At 38.6% G+C, this 16,490-nt stretch overlaps 1 protein-coding gene across 1 annotated transcript; it reads right to left on the bottom strand.

Annotated features, from left to right (window-relative positions):
* Positions 1–1,021: 1,021 nt before the first annotated feature.
* On the bottom strand, positions 1,022–5,207 carry TOPORSL (topoisomerase I binding, arginine and serine rich like). Its single transcript, XM_015472665.3, has 2 exons — positions 5,122–5,207; positions 1,022–3,658 (listed from the first exon to the last, which is right to left on the bottom strand). The coding sequence occupies exon 2, from the start codon at positions 3,428–3,430 to the stop codon at positions 1,208–1,210; it is 2,223 nt and encodes a 740-aa protein (XP_015328151.1). The 5' UTR covers positions 3,431–3,658; positions 5,122–5,207; the 3' UTR covers positions 1,022–1,207.
* Between the last annotated feature and the right edge of the window lie 11,283 nt (positions 5,208–16,490).

The raw sequence follows: 16,490 nt of genomic DNA, 5'->3' as shown, positions 1-16,490 counted from the left end.
TTCATTGTTTCATACTTATGTGAATGTATTTTTACAACTAGATTTTGAAATCCTTGAAGGCAATAACTCCTCCTCCTCTCTGGTGGCTCAGTCTATAAAGAATCTGCCCGCAATGTGGGAGACCCGGGTTTGATCCCTGGGTCAGGAAGATCCTTTGGAGAAGGGAATGGCAACCCATTCCAGTATTCTTTCCTGGGAAATCCCATGGACAGAGGAGCTTGAAGGGCTATAGCCCATGCAGTCGCCAAAAGTTGGGCACAAGGGAGCAACTAACACTTTCATTTTCATATCTAAAGACAGTGTTCAAGCTGCCTCATTTTCCAGGAACTAAAATTTCATAAGGTCTGGGATACACACACGCAAACACACATGCTTCCCCGATAGCTCAGTGCTAAAGAACCTTCCTGCCAATGCAGGAGACAGGGATTTGATCCCTGGGTCGGCAAGATCCCCTGGAGAAGGAAATGCAACCCACTCTAGTACTCTTGCCTGGAAAATCCCATGGACAGAGGAGCCTGGTAGGCTGCAGTCCATGGGGTCGCTAGAAGTCAGACACCACTGAGTGACTTCACTTTCACTTTTTACTTTCATGCATTGGAGAAGAAAATGGCAACCCACTCCAGTGTTCTTGCCTGGAGAATCCCAGGGACGAGGGAGCCTGGTGGGCTGTTGTCTATGGGGTCACACTGTCGGACACGACTGAAGTGACTTAACAGCAGCAGCCAGTATTCTTGCCTAGGAAATCTCAGGGAGAGAGGAGCCTGGTAGGCTACAGTCCATGGGGTTGCAAAGAGTCGGACATGAGTGAAGTCGCTGAGCATGGCATGGCATGTGTATATATACATATATTTATGTGTTTTTATAATATTTAATATGCATAACTTGTGTTTGGTAACATATACTCTTGTTGTTTCTATAATGTTTACAACTCTTTGCAGCCAATCTTCATAGTTAAATCTGACAACTAAAAAATAAGTCAAATATTTTAATAATTCAATTCATAAGAAAAAAGCAGACAAAATGATATTTAAATATATGACCGGTTTAATCATATGCATTTGTCTCCAAAAGGAGCCTTGGATTTAATTGTCAGGCTTCTGATTACACTCATGAAGTGATGGGATGAATCTTTTCAGTTATCTTTTTCAGATTATATTCATAACTTTCCAAGATTCTTGGTGGCTAGTTGAGTAGCATGATTGGCCTTTCAAAACGATTTGCACCTATGTGTTTCTGATTCTTTGTCTCCTTTCTGCTCACTTTTGGCCTGGTGATGTTTCTGAAGGCTTGGATTCTCGTTTTCCTTTTGCATTTGCCTCCTGCGGGAAGGTACACACTCAGAAAGACTACTCTTTTGCCTCGGATCATTCAGATCCCCTATTTCATCACTGACTTCCTCTGTGGTTTGTGTATCTAGACAATGATACTTGTTTCTCCTATGCCTAACTGTTCTGATTTTAGCGCTAGGAAATGTTTTTTTGTGATTCATTTCTTGCTTACTTGGGGATGTGAGTTTCTGACTCTGTAGACAAGTGGGACTGTTACAGTGGCTTCCAGCTTGGTAAGAATCTTCACTTTTCAAAGGATACTTTGGTCTCTTCCCAGCATTTGAACGAAACTTCATGTATTGGATGGTGGCTGAAGATGGCCTCCCATAGTTTGATTCATAGGCATGTGCCTTCTTTTCTTTTGAGAGCTCACAGCATATATTCTGGGTGAAGCGTTCACTTCTGTGGCTTCCTCTCAGAGAGGGATTACTTGACTCTCTGCTTATAGATCTATTTGTAAGTCCAACACACCAGGATTTAGATCTTTGAGTACTGGACTTTGGTTGTCTTTGGATTCCCCTGCTGCAGTGTGAACCTACTTCTGCAAATCGGAAGGGTTGTCTGTACTTCATCCTCTTTTTTCTGAAAGAGTTCAGCTTCCTCCCCTCTCTCTTAGAAGAAACGGCAGTTTCTGAAATGCAGCTCCAGGAGGGGTCCCTCTTTCTAGATTTGCAATTTATCAAGGATCTTTCTCTGGGTAATCTTCTTTGAAAGGTCCTTGGTGAAGAGTCTGAACATTTGTTTTTTTCTGCTTCTTTTTTCTGGAAATTGATCTGTTGGCCAACGTTCAAAGCCTTTTTTTCTTTTAGGCTGTTCTTCCATGGCTGCTCCTGATTCAAAATTGCTGAGGAATTGAAGGTGCGTGCAGTTGTTTCACTCTTTCCCATATCCTGGGCATGACCCGGAAACAACTTTATCCTTTCTGTCTTCCTCTCTTTAACATTTTTTTTGCAATTCAATGAGCCTGGGCCCTTTTCCCTTAGTATATCCCAGTTCAGGAGCATGCTATTGGTAGAAGGTGTGACTTTGAGATCACCTGGTTCTGATTTGTCTTTGAGCCAAGCATGGATTTTGCTTCCTGCTTTATGATGGAGTAGTGGGACTTCAGATTTCTTCAAGCAAGAGTTACCACTGGGAAACGCTTTCATGCCTGACAGAGGCCTCTGGTCATTATTCCGTTGGCCCTGGGTGTTTTTAGACTGTTTTATATCATGTTGAGGTGCCAGTACAGCCTGATCCTTAGGCAAAGGCAAAACAGGAGCTGATGCAACAGACTTTTTTCCTACCCAAGGTGAAACAGTAGGAAATTGATAGATGGCTCGTTGGTCATAAGTCTCCATGTTGTAAGGCGAATGAACAAAACTGATAAATTCGTGCAGAAAGTGGTGGGTGTGTTGTTGGAGATAAGGTTCTAGGAGGTTAATGAAGGAGTCACTGTCTAGATCATATTTTGTCATGTGATGAAGAATGGTGGATAGAATATTCTTCACTGTGTAGCCATAATCTCCATAAACAGCTGTTAGTTCTCGTTTCAGCCAGGGAACCAGCCGATGTAAACAATCAGGGTTTCTCTTGAAATAATTAGCTGATAAGTGTTTTTCAAATCTGTAGCCTTGGACATATGCCACCCAAATTCCGGAATAATACAGAGCTCTTCTGAACTTCATTACCACCTGGTCTCTAAAGTGACCCAGAGACACAGAGTTTGGTGGGAACTTTCTGCTGTCCCCAAACTCTCTCAGCAACTCCTGGACAGTCAGCTCTCTCAATGGCCTGATTTTCTTTGTAAGGCCCTCAAGGTTTATGCCAAGATCATGGTTTTCAGAAGTCACTACATAGCTTTCTTCTTCCGAAGGAAGGAACACTGAGTCTTCTTTGGTGCCTTCCTCTGGCCTGGCGGAACAACCCTGGGGAGGAAAGCACTGCATGCTGGATGAAGGCATAGATTTATTTCTTTGTCTTGAATGTAAAGATTCATCACTGTTCATGGAACAGGGGTTCCAACTGGCTCCATTCTGTATATCCTCCAAGCAGTTAGGACACTCACAGTCAGATGAGAAATCTAATGGCATCTCCATGAACAGATTGTATTTCACAGCCATATGTGAGAAAAATTGATTCAAATCAGTTCCTCATCTGGCATGAAAAATATCTATTAAAACCATTCCACGCATATTTCTGTAATATATTTTGTCTCCATGGAATAAATTCTGGGATAAAGTTAAGAAACAAACTATTTCCTCAAATTAATAAATAATGCTCTCAATAAAACCCAATATAGACAAGGCAATGAGAATTCAGGCACACTGTCTCTCTTAGTTTTGCAAACTCTGAAAAGCAAATCAGAAATAAACATCAAAATTTAAGTATCACATCTTTTAACCCAGTAATTCTAACTCTAGAGTTTTAATCTATATATACAAGTCTACAAACATATATACATGGATTTTTCTAATAACAACAACAACAAAAACCCTGAAAACAATTGACATATCCATTAGTAAGGAACTTATTAAATAAATGATGGTTTATCTATAATATTTAATATTATGTCACCATTCCAATAAAACAGGCAAATCTATACATATTAATATGTGAAAATGGATGAATATATTGTTAAATGAAAAAGCTTATATAGAAGAATGAGAAGCTATTCTAAAAATCTTAAAGCGTAATCACTAATTTCTGGCAATATTGTGAACTAGACATCTTGTCCTAGTGGGACACACTGTAGGAGTAACAATACTGCTGCTGCTGCTAAGTCACTTCAGTCATGTCCAACTCTGTGCAACCCCATAGATGGCAGCCCACCAGGCTCCCCCATCCCTGGGATGCTCCAGGCAAGAACACTGGAGTGGGTTGCCATTTCCTTCTCCAATGCATGAAAGTGAAAAGTGAAAGTGAAGTCGCTTAGTTGTGTCTGACTCTTAGCGACCCCATGGACTGCAGCCCACCAGGCTCCTCTGTCCATGGGATTTTCCAGGCAAGAGTATTGGAGTGGGGTGCAATTGCCTTCTCCAACAAAATAATACTAGCTATAAGTAAATATAGGTAAATATATCTCAACTTAAGAGGTAATGAGTAAAATTCTTAGAGGCCAAATCAATCCATAAATAAAAGTAGAAATCCAGAGAGGGAAGTGAGCTCTGATACCACAAGTTGCTCAGAACTGGTATCCTTGATCTTCAGTTAGAGAATAACCAAGAGTTGCAGATGACAGGAAAGAACAGACTCTGCCAAAGTTTGAATGTATAATGGAAAACCTCTGCATAAAGCTGTGTACACAAATGTTTACATTCTTACTGAAAAGGTAATTTAGAAAAATAATACCCTACACACAGTCAGCAGGAAATCCTAGCTGAGATTTTGTAACCAGAAACAAGTACGTCTGCACACTAAATTCAAGCAGCGTTTTCCTAAAAACCTCAAAAATGTAATTTATTTTGAGGTTGATAGTAACCACAGGCAACTGGCAGAGGCAAACACACATTCTTCCTGGAGGAACATTATAAACCCAAGTTTCATGACAAATTTCCTCCAAATTCACAGTCAAAAGTCACTAACAAGAAATAGCCATCATAATAAGCCTGAGTTCACAAAAACAATAGAGAGCAAATTTGATTCCTAACAGAATCTGAAAATAAAATTAGCTTGCTGGATGTACATGAATTTCATCCCTTCTCTCACAGATGGTTTCAAGCTCTCCTTTCCAGAAGTAATGCTCTCATTAAGTCATCATTCGTCTTGAAAAGCAAAGACGACAGAAACAAATTACATTATTTAGCAGATTTACCTCCTAGAGGATCTTTAAGTGTCCACGCTTATATGAACCTTAACCACAGGATTAATTTGGTTGAAGGGGATCACTTCTGTTTTGTTGGCCTTAGAGATAGAATTTAGAACACAAGGCTAGTTCTGCTGTGGTTTGGAGAAAAAGAAACTGCTCCAAGTTTTCCATAAAACTTGGTATCTTATGTTTTCCACGAAACTTGGTATCTTATGTTATCTTGAGTGACTTTAAGATACAAATCCTTATTAAGATAGAATTCATGTCCTTTTGACTTATAGGTTGCCAGAATGCTTTAATTTTTCAACAGGCTGATCAAACCTAACACTGTAATGTGTGGTCTGAATCAGAATAAAGCAAGACACAAGGTAGAATACGGGTTTCCCTGATGAAAGAACTCTCTGAAGAACAGTCGTTAGTCTAATAGCGTTAGTGTTAGTCACTCATTCGTGTCCAACCCTTTGCGACCCCATGGACTATAGCCCTTCAGGCTCCTCTCTCCATAGAATTCTCCAGGCAAGAACACTGGAGTGGGTTGCCATTGCCCCTGAGAAGGCTCCAGGGGATCTCACTCACCCAGGGATTGAACCCAGGTCTCCTGCATTGTAGGAAGATTCTTTACTGACTGAGCCACCATGGAAGCCCCTAATAGTAATATTTAGATTTAAATTATCTAGTCAGAAAGTTGTCAATTTTTCTTCAAATGCAAGAGCTGAATAAACTTGTTAACATGTGTGCAGTGTGATTAATCAACATCTTGATTGTCTGTGTACCAGCTTTTTGGTTCAAAATGAAAAGTTGTCATATTTTTCAAAACATTTATTCATACATAGCTAAATACCAGTTAATACAGACAACACAGTTGGGAAGTCATTGAAGATAAATGTTTTTTTCTTTTTTTTTTTTGGCTATACTTGCTGTTATTCTGTTTTTTAGTTTCGTCATGCTTAGGCTCTTGGACTGCTCTTAGATGCAGGTGAAACCAATTTAGCTCATGAGCTATTTTGGAGAATTAGATAAGCAACTTTGTGCTTAGCATCTATTAGCAGTTTAATGGAATAGCCATTTTAGTGTTTTTGAGTAGGTTTCATTGCAAATTCCTAAGACAGTGCATTACTTTTATTTTAAAAATGTGTTTTGCATGATTTTGTAATTCAAAACAGACACCATTTTTTGATATCTTTGTAACTCTAGGGTAATATAGAACCACATTCCCTATAACGTTCAAAACTCTGTCAGCCCTATATAGAGGAAAGAACAGTACAGACATGGGTTCTTATTCTACTGCTCACATATGCTCCCAGTCACGGCTTAATCATCTGTGAAATAAGGCTTATAGAAAGACTCAGAATAGATGCAAAAAGTACTTTGTGATAAACAACGCTTATTAGTAACAAAGTGCTCTCAGGAGACACTCTCATCTGTACACTGTGTCTCCATGGTGAAAATACTTTATAAATGTTTGTTGAAGAGGAGGAGAACTTGAAGGATTAGAGGGAAGAAATAAGAAAAGGCCATTCAGGTGTCTCTTCTGGATGCTTTGTATTAGTCTGTCCATTTTTTTTTTTTTTGGTCATCAATTTCTTCCTTTCCTTTTCTTCTTATTTTCACTCCCTTGGTTCCTAAATACTCAGAATTCCGAAGAAGTTTAGAAAGGAAGAAGTGGTTGGGAAAGGGGTGCGTTGGCATCCAAAGTGAGAGAACTTTAGAGTCAAGAAGACAATAAATTGACAATTGGCAGGATGATGCTGAACAATTAATCTGATGTATCAGTAGCCAAGAGATCAGATCCTTTATTGTCTTATCTAAGTTCTGAACCAACTACTTGGAAGCCTTGATTTTCTATTTTTTTTTTTTTTTAATCATGTTCCATGGCTCTAGAGTAGAGTTTCTATCTCAGCACATTAGGGCCAGACAGTTCTTTGCTCTACTTTGTATAATATTAAGTACCATCCCTGGTATCCATTCAATAGATGTCAGTATCCCCGACACCAAGTATGACAATAATAAATGTCTCAAGATATTGTTACATGTCCTCTAGGGAGGCAATATTGCCCCCTGTGTTGAGAACCACTGCTGTACAATCTACAGTTATTGTGTTTTGAGATAAGATTTTCCTCACGAGTTCTAGAAGCAATTCCCCTACCAAGAAGCTATAGTATATACATTCATGAGAAGAATCAAGTATTAAATAAGCTGAAAGAGCATGGGTTTCAAAGCCAGAATTCTGAGTTTGAATTTTGACTCTCTTCATTTGAATTTGTCTTTCATAAGCAACTTAGTTAAATTCTCTGAGTTTCATCTATTTTATACATCACAGCATGGACATTTTCTTCATAGCATTTACCATTATCTGCATATTACACATTCATGGGTCTGTTTCCTCTCTGACATTACTGTAAGCTTCATGAGGGAAAATAGATGAAATCTTTGGTTTATATACAAATGTTTCCTCATAGCTTAGAATAAGTTTGGCATATAGGAAGGAGTCTATATTTGCCAAATAAATTTTCTGTACTGATCAACACAGTCCAGTAGGTGTCAACAATTGTATTTATAGACAGTTTTCGTTATTCAAGATAGTTGCATTCTATAAAGTCCTCACAATCACTGAATTGGTTAACTTTGAACCAGTGCTCCTAGGGGAACAGGATTAGATTCCACAGAGCCTCTGGTCACATTTATATCCACGGAATGATACATATAACTTTGTTTTACTTGTATCTGTTTAAAGACATCTTAATATATATTATTGAGTCATTAACAGTAAACTCTCAGCCAATAGCCTCAGCCAATAGCCTCCTAGCCTGAGTGAAGCTCATCTAACACATATATTTTCTCCATAAAGCACATCACAGTTTTCTTGCAGTTAGGAAAACTAGGCATTTGAGTATTATACATGGAGGTCAATTTAAATGGCAAAATCACCAAAAAAAAAAAAAAAGGAAAATACGCATTAAACATGAAAATAACCTTGTTTATGGTGTGAAAGCTGAAACAAGAAGGCAGAATGTCATTTTGTTTGACCTCAGCTGGGAATACGTGAGCTGAGTGACTCAAATTCTTTGCCTTTCTGCCATGTCCATGAATGACATGAAAACACCAGGAGCACTGATTTTAGGGTTACAAATAAACTTTAGGGAGTAGACAAAAATAACAAATACAGAATCCACAAATGATGATTGACGAATTTGTGGACAAGGTCAGCTTCTGCAAGGGGACACAAGAGAATTCTCACTAACTTAATTATCAGGCAGAGTAATGAGATCTCATTCCAACCTTTGTATCTTAATCTTTATACCTAAAAAATGAACAGAGCTTCTCTTGCCAAAGTGACCCCTTCACAAACACACAAAGGAAAACGTTGACTCCAGATCCCAAGTGAATTCTTCATTCCAGTCTTTGTTCCTTATGGGCCTTCATTCTCCGTGTATTTAGAGATTTTCCAGCTATCTTTCTGTTATTGATTTCTAGTTTAATTTCACTGTGGTCTAACAGCATACTTTATGTGCTTTCTATTTTTTTAAATTTTTAAAAACTTTATTTATTTTAATTGGAGGCTAATTACTTCACAATATTGTAGTGGTTTTTGCCATACACTGACATGAATCAGCATGGGTGTACATATGTTCCTCATCCTGAACCCTCCTCCCACCTTCCTCCCCATCCCATCCCTCAGGGTCATCCCAGTGCACCAGCCCTGAGCACCCTGTCTCATGCATCGAACCTGGACTGGCGATCTATTTCACATATGATAATATACATGTTAAGGTATGTTTTATTAGCCAGAATGCAATCTACCTTGGTGAATGTTAAATGTGAACTTGAGAAGAATGTGTATTCTGCTGCTGTCAAATGGAGTGTTCTAAAATGTCAATTAGATCAAGTTGACTGATAGTGTGGTTCAGGTAAACTATATTTTTACTGATTTTCTGCCTGTTTGATCTATCAATTACTGAAAGAGAGGTGGTATTGAAGTCTCTACCTATAATTGTGCATTTGCCTTTTTCCTTGCGTTTCTATCAGTTTTTGCTTCATGTCTTTTGATGTACTGTTAGCTGCATGTGTTCTCAGAGAACTGACCCATTTATCATTGTATACTGCTACTGCTAAGTCACTTCAGTCGTGTCCGACTCTGTGCGACCCCATAGACGGCTATAGCAACTTCAGCTTTCTCTTAATTAATGTTAGCATGATATATCATTGCTTTATTTTTAATCCAAGTCTTTATATTTAAAGTGGATTTTTTTGTAGACAACATATAGTCAGGTCTTATTTTTATATCCATTCTGACACTCTTTGTCTTTTATTGGTATATTTAGACCCTTCACATGTAGAATGATTATTGATATGGTGGCTTTAGTGTCTATCGTGTTTTTAACTGTTTGCTTTTTGTTGCATTTGCTTTTTGTTTCTTTCGGTACTTCATTTTATTCTCATAAACATGCCCTGAGGGAGGTCTCTCATGTTAGTCTTATTTAGAAATGAAAGAACACTACTTAAATTGACTTAACCAAGGTTACACAGGGCAAATATAACAGAGCCATCAGTCAGTTCAGTCACTCAGACATGTCTGACTATTTGCGACCCCATGGACTGCAACACAACAGGCTTCCCTGTCCACCACTAATTCCCAGAGCTTGCTCAAACTCATCTCCATTGAATCCATAATGCCTTGCAATTATCTCATCCTCTGTCATCCCCTTCTCGTCCTGACTTCAATCTTTCCTAGCATCAGGGTATTTTCAAATGAGTCAGTTCTTCTCATCAGGGAGCCAAAGTATTGGAGCTTCAGCTTCAGCATCAGTCTTTCCAATGAATATCCAGGACTGATTTCCTTTAAGATTGACTGGTTGGATCTCCTTGCTGTCCAAGGGATTCTCAAGAGTCTTCTCCAACACCACAGTTCAAAAGCATCAATTCTGAGGCACTCAGCTTTCTTTATGGTCCAACTCTCACATCCATACATGACTACTGGAAAAACCATAGCTTTGACTATACGGACCTTTGTCAGCAAAGTATTGTCTCTGCTTTTTAATATGCTGTCTAGGTTGCTCATAGCTTTTCTGCTAAGGATCAAGCGTCTTTTAATTTCATGGTGCAGTCACCATCTGCAGTGATTTTGGAGCCCAAGAAAATAGTCTGTCAGTGTTTCCATTGTTTCCCCATCTATTTGCCATGAAGTGATGGGACTGGATTCCATGATCTTAGTTTTTTGAATGTTGAGTTTTAAGCCAGCTTTTTCACTCTCCTCTTTCATCATGAGGCTGTTCAGTTCCTCTTTGCTTTCTGCCATAAGGGTGGTGTCATCTGCATATCTGTGATATATAACCGAGCCATAATTTGATACTGTCTAATGTTCTTGAGAAACCTATATGCAGGTCAGGAAGCAACAGTTAGAACTGGACATGGAACAACAGACTGGTTCCAAATAGGAAAATGAGTACGTCAAGGCTGTATATTGTCACCCTGCTTATTTAACTTATATGCAGAGTACATCATGAGAAACGCTGGTCTGGAAGAAACACAAGCTGGAATCAAGATTGCTGGGAGAAATATCAGTAACCTCAGATATGCAGATGACACCACTCTTATGGCAGAAAGTGAAGAGGAACTAAAAAGCCTCTTGATGAAAGTGAAAGAGGAGAGTGAAAAAGTTGGCTTAAAGCTCAACATTCAGAAAACGAAGATCATGGCAGCTGGTCCCATCATTTCATGGGAAATAGATGGGGAAACAGGGGAAACAGTGTCAGACTTTATTTTTTTGGGCTCCCAAATCACTGCAGATGGTGATTGCACCCATGAAATTAAAAGACACTTACTCCTTGGAAGGAAAGTTATGACCAACCTAGATAGCATATTGAAAAGCAGAGACGTTACTTTGCCAACAAAGGTCCATCTAGACGAGGCTATGGTTTTTCCAGTAGTCATGTATGGATGTGAGTGTTGGACTGTGAAGAAAGCTGAGCACCGAAGAATTGATGCTTTTGAACTGTGGTGTTGGAGAAGACTTTTGAGAGTCCCTTGGACAGCAAGGAGATCCAACCAGTCCATTCTAAATGAGATCAGTCCTGGGTGTTCTTTGGAAGGAATAATGCTAAAGCTGAAACTCTAGTACTTTGGCCACCTCATGCGAAGAGTTGACTCATTGGAAAAGACTCTGATGCTGGAAGGGATTGGGGGCAGGAGGAGAAGGGGATGACAGAGGATGAGATGGCTGGATGGCATCACCAACTCGAAGGACGTGGGTTTTGTGTGAACTCTGGGAGTTGGTGATGGACAGGGAGGCCTGGTATGCTGCAATTCATGGGGTCGCAAAGAGACATGACTGAGCGACTGAACTGAACTGAATGTTCTTTAGTTGACAAAACATTTTCTTCTGTATACTCAGTGAATTCAGCAATAAAACTCTGATAAAGCTTCCAAATCAAGTAAAATTGTGCCCTCAGAATCATTAAGATTTGTATGCCTTCCCAAGGCTTTCTTCTCTCCAAAACTTGGAAGGGCATATTAAGAACTTAGCATCTTTGCTCTAGTTTAACCAAAATGCCATGTATTAACTAACAGTTAACAACAAATTCTAAAAAGTCTAGCATAAGAACAAAAAAGCAAAAGGAAAAAAATAGTTTTGCTTTATTTAAAATAGACCAGAATTATCCATGGAAACCAAACCTATAATTTCAGGGTGCCAGCTTTCTTAAAGAGCAAGAAAAAATTTAGCCCTCTTCTCAAACCAGGCTGTTCAGTTTTATTTTCCCATTGACTGAGGTCATTTAAAATGAATTGTTACAACCTGGCTCCTGAATTACCATCTATTTTCCTGTAAAAATGCCTCTCCTTGCTTCCATAGGGAAGAGGGGAAAGACAGAACTGGACTTGGGCCCAAACCATAATTTTAGTAATTACTAAACCAAGTGACTGCAGCCATAATTGAGTCATTCAAAGCCAAATGGTAGCAGTAATTAGTTTGTCAAATTTGAATAAAAGAGCTTTTTTGGTGAGAACAAGTGCAGTAGAGCTAAGGAGCCCTGAACTGTCAGCCATGGAGTGGGAGACCTTTTTCAAGCAGAGAGGGTCTTCCCAGCACTGTGATTCTCTTGTGTGACAGTGATGGATGTTCTTCGTTACAGATTATGGCCTTGTCACACTTAAACTAATCTCTCTTCATGTCTGCAGGCCCTGCTCATTCCCCAGGGCAGCAGTCATCAATTTACATAGAAAGGCACCTAGGGAAACACAGGATCTATTTATCACACTTGCTCTGAGTGTACTAACAGCAACTCCAACCCACGCATGGACCCACATTTCAATTGGGCTTCACCTCTGCAGCATCATAAACAGTGTGAAAGGATGTGTTGCTAAGAAAATGGATAGAAGGAGAGTGAGAAATTCATGAAAAACATGGGAGTCAGTGAACTCCACCCTCGTATGACCTCCTCAATGTGTGTAAGAATTCAGCAAGCTTTAGACTGCTTAGACTAAACTTTATACTTCCTGTTGTTGTTGCTGTTTAGTTGCTAAGCTGTGTCTTGACTCTGTGACCCCATGGGTTGTAGCCAGCCAGGCTCCTCTGTTCATGGGATTTCCCAGGCAAGAATATGGAGTGGGTTGCTATTTCCTTCTCCAAAGGATCTTCCCATCCTAGGGACCAAACTCATGTCTCTAACTTGGCAGGCAGATTCTTTACCACTGAGCCACCGGGGAAACTCTTCTTAGACTTCCCTTTAACATCTTAGAGTCACCTGCATTCTGTGGACTATGGATTGCCACTTCAGCCTGCCAGCTCCTGGAAAAGGAGCTACATTAGGTTAGGAACAGAGAAGTTAGAGAGGCAGAGTTCATACCCGTAAGTCCTCTTTCCTCCAATTCCCCAGCCATATCCATTCAATTATTTGCTTCATTACAGACATATTTTCTATTCTCTTTGGCTAAGTTCTGTTTGTTCCACTGAGACCGGTCGGTGCTATTTCTGCCCAGAGCTGAGTTTGCCTCTCTATTTCCAAGGAATGTACTTCCTTCCCAAAGTCACAAATTTCTCAGGCTTTGCTAACGGTGCAAACAGCACTGCTGGTATTCCTTTACAGTCACAGAGTCAAGAGGGAAACAAATCTTTAGTGTTGGTGGACTCCAGGTCCCAGAGTACCATCAATTCTAAGGGTTGGAATTCTTCCTCGTTTCTGAATCTACTGTGAAGATAATAAACACCTATTTATATTAAATTATTCTGCATTTTTTTCCCTCAAAAATATTCTCTTTTGTGGATACACCTCTTAGGTTCATACAGTAAGCCAAAACATACTTAGTACTATTTTTTTTTCCAATCATTTTGCATGCATTTTGCTTATAAAAGATTCTTTTATGTTGACATTTCCTGTCACTTTTGCACAATGGTTATTTGACTTGATGTATTTTATTCTTCTTACCAGCACATTTTAACTAGAATTGCCTAATAAACATATGACTAGGCCACATATTAATAATTAAAAGTGGCATGAATTCTGTCCAATTTGTCAACAAAGGATGGCAATGGGAGAATCAGCTAATCACGACTTAAGCCAAGAATTAAAAAAATTTCCTGTATATATCTCACTAAGTTGATATTCCTCATAAAATTAGTCACAAACCATATATTAAAGCTTAAGGGCTTCCTTGGTGGCTCAGTGGTCAGAATGCACCAATGCAGGAGACACTGGTTCGATCCCTAGTCCAGGAAGATCACATGCTGCAGGGCAACTAAGCCCTAAGCTCATGCTCTGCAACAGGAGAGGCCACTGCAATGAAAAACCCGCACACAATAACCAGAAAGTAGTTCCCACTCACCTCAACTAGAGAAAGCCTGAATGCAGCAACAAAGACCCAGCAGAGACATAAATAAATAAGTAAACAAATAAAATTACTTTAAAAGTCTGCTAAAAAAATAAAAAGCTGTAGCCAAAATTATGCTTAAAAACAAATCTGACAAGTTTTAATTGACAAATCAGAAAAAAGTAAATAAGATTTTAATATAAGAAATTACAAAAAGCAATCAAAAATACATAAACAGATGTAAAATAAACATGAAAGCAAACAATTCTGAAATAGGAACAAAATTGGTGAATTAATAAATGAAGAGATGATATTAAAATAATAGTGAATGAGAAAAAGATACTATCCAAAAGAGGAAACTTATATAAAACATCAGAAAATCTGAACTATAGCAGGTTGCTTCTATAACTCATTATCTTGGTAAAGTTTGCTGCAAGGCCATATGTCTGCACATGAGGTCACCTCAATAAGTATTCCTCACTGAACTAGGCTCGATTTGCCTCATACACGTGCTAGCATCACGTCCTTCTCATCCCCTCCTTTCTCTCTGGCTAATGTTGAAACAAATATAGTGATTTCACACTGGCCTGAGGAGTCTCAGGTGTCTGAGCCTGGGTTCCCTCCAGTACTTTTACAAACAGGAACACTTTGTGTTTCTCATTCTCTCTATGCCAGGTAACTCAAGTAGGAAAAATTGCTCCTTTGAAAACAGCAATATTAGGCTGCATAAAACAATTAGTTTCCTCTCTCTCTCTCTCTTTTTTGGCTTCATCTGCAGTAGGCTATACAGCTGTGGAAAAAAAAAAAAAAAACTTCACAAAGGAATAAAATTTTTTGGACATTTTCACTATTTCTATTCAAATTTTTAAACTCTTTCCTTGATTAGTTCTACTTATATCACTCTGATCTGTTTCCAGAATTTTAGGTGTTTAGAGCTGAAAGAGAGCTTGGCATCTTATGATTGTAAGCATTCGTGCTTTAATATATTCTGTTTCCTCAGATTAGATTGGCATTACCTCCATGTTGGCAAGCTCTTACTCGATTCTTCAATATATGTTTCATGTCTCTCTTAAGTTCTTCCCTGACTATTTGAGGTTGTCTCATGTTATTGAGAAGCTCCTGGGAGTACTGGTTAAGAGTAATAAACTTTGGAGCCAAAATCCATAGGTTTGAATCTCAGCTTCCCAGCTTACTAAATGTATGACTTTCAGTAACCAGTAGCACATATTCCTCATCAGTGTAATGGAAGTGCTAATAGTCAAGATGAATTAAGGGTTGATGTATGTAAAGTGCTTGGAATCGTGACTGATAGAGTAAATGTTACAAGGACTGATTATATTATAGTGAAAGAATAATTGCAAATTTATTTATCTCCTGCTTACGATTGTGAGCTCTTTGAAAACAGGATATGTCATTCATTCATTGGTTGAAAGAATAAATGAACATTTTTGTCTTTTTAACAAACAGTGAAATATTTACATATTATAATATTCATCCATTTTAAGTGTATAATCCAGTAACTTTTAGTAAAGGTACCAAGTTTCACATCTATCATCATGATGCAGTTTTAGAGCACTTCTATCACCTTATTAACTTATAGTAGATACCCATTCCTATCCCCCTTTTATGATTGAGGAATCTGACACCCAGAGAAATTATTTGACATTCCAAATGCCATAGAAATGAAAAATGTGAGAAGCAGGTCTCACTTAAGTCTCCTGACATCCTCTAGGTCCCAACTCATTTCACTATACCATGCTCTCTGCCAGGATAATCTAACAATAATTAAATCTAAGAATCAGGCATGACTTCATTTTTCTTTGTCAACAACAATTTTATCATTGTTATCAGCATTTTCATCATTATCATTGATGAGGATTATAATATACAATACTCATCATCTACCAGTCCTTGGCATTATGCAGCATAGATTACCTCATTCAGGATAGAAGCTATCACTCATGCCATGTGGCAGCCCCAGCCATCTTCAAGCTTCAAATGAGCTCAAAGACTCTACTGTCAGGGCCATGCCATTTTCAGTTTTAATGATTATTTGCCTGACTGCCAACTCAGCAAACTCAATCTGGAATCCTAAAATCTACAGTTAAAATGAGTGATGAAAGCTGGAATATGAATTAGAAATCCTAATCCCTATGACAGGATTGTCATAGTGAAACTTACTCCTTAACAATACAAACATTTTGGCATAGACAGAGGAGAACTAAAAAAAAATCCATGTTTGCAGTGAAGTCTTAAAAAGCTAATCTTCCTTTTCTCTATTAGACTTGATTCTTAGTAGGTATATCTGCTCTCTGCTAATCAAGAAAACTTTAGATATTAAAGTTCTATGGATAGTGAAATTGCCTTTGTCCCAGAGCGCCATCTTGATTTGCATGCTGTTGTCAGAGCATGGCAAAAGTGGATTTTCCCATCAATTCTCTGGGCACCAATAATGTTTTGGTTCATGCTTCGAGTAATGGACTTGATCAGCTTGCACTTGAAGCAGCTGTTCAAAATTCACTAATCCAGAATGATTATTTTATGAAAACAAGCACCTCTGAAAACACTTT

Source organism: Bos taurus, chromosome 8, assembly GCF_002263795.3.
Source record: "Bos taurus isolate L1 Dominette 01449 registration number 42190680 breed Hereford chromosome 8, ARS-UCD2.0, whole genome shotgun sequence".
NCBI lineage: Eukaryota > Metazoa > Chordata > Mammalia > Artiodactyla > Bovidae > Bos > Bos taurus.
The sequence above is the reverse complement of the archived record's forward strand: the minus strand, read 5'-3'. Positions and strand labels throughout refer to the sequence as shown.

What these genes read in the sequence shown, in the direction of transcription:
- TOPORSL (XM_015472665.3), bottom strand. Translation starts at nt 3,430, where the DNA reads ATGGCTGTGAAATACAATCTGTTCATGGAGATGCCATTAGATTTCTCA.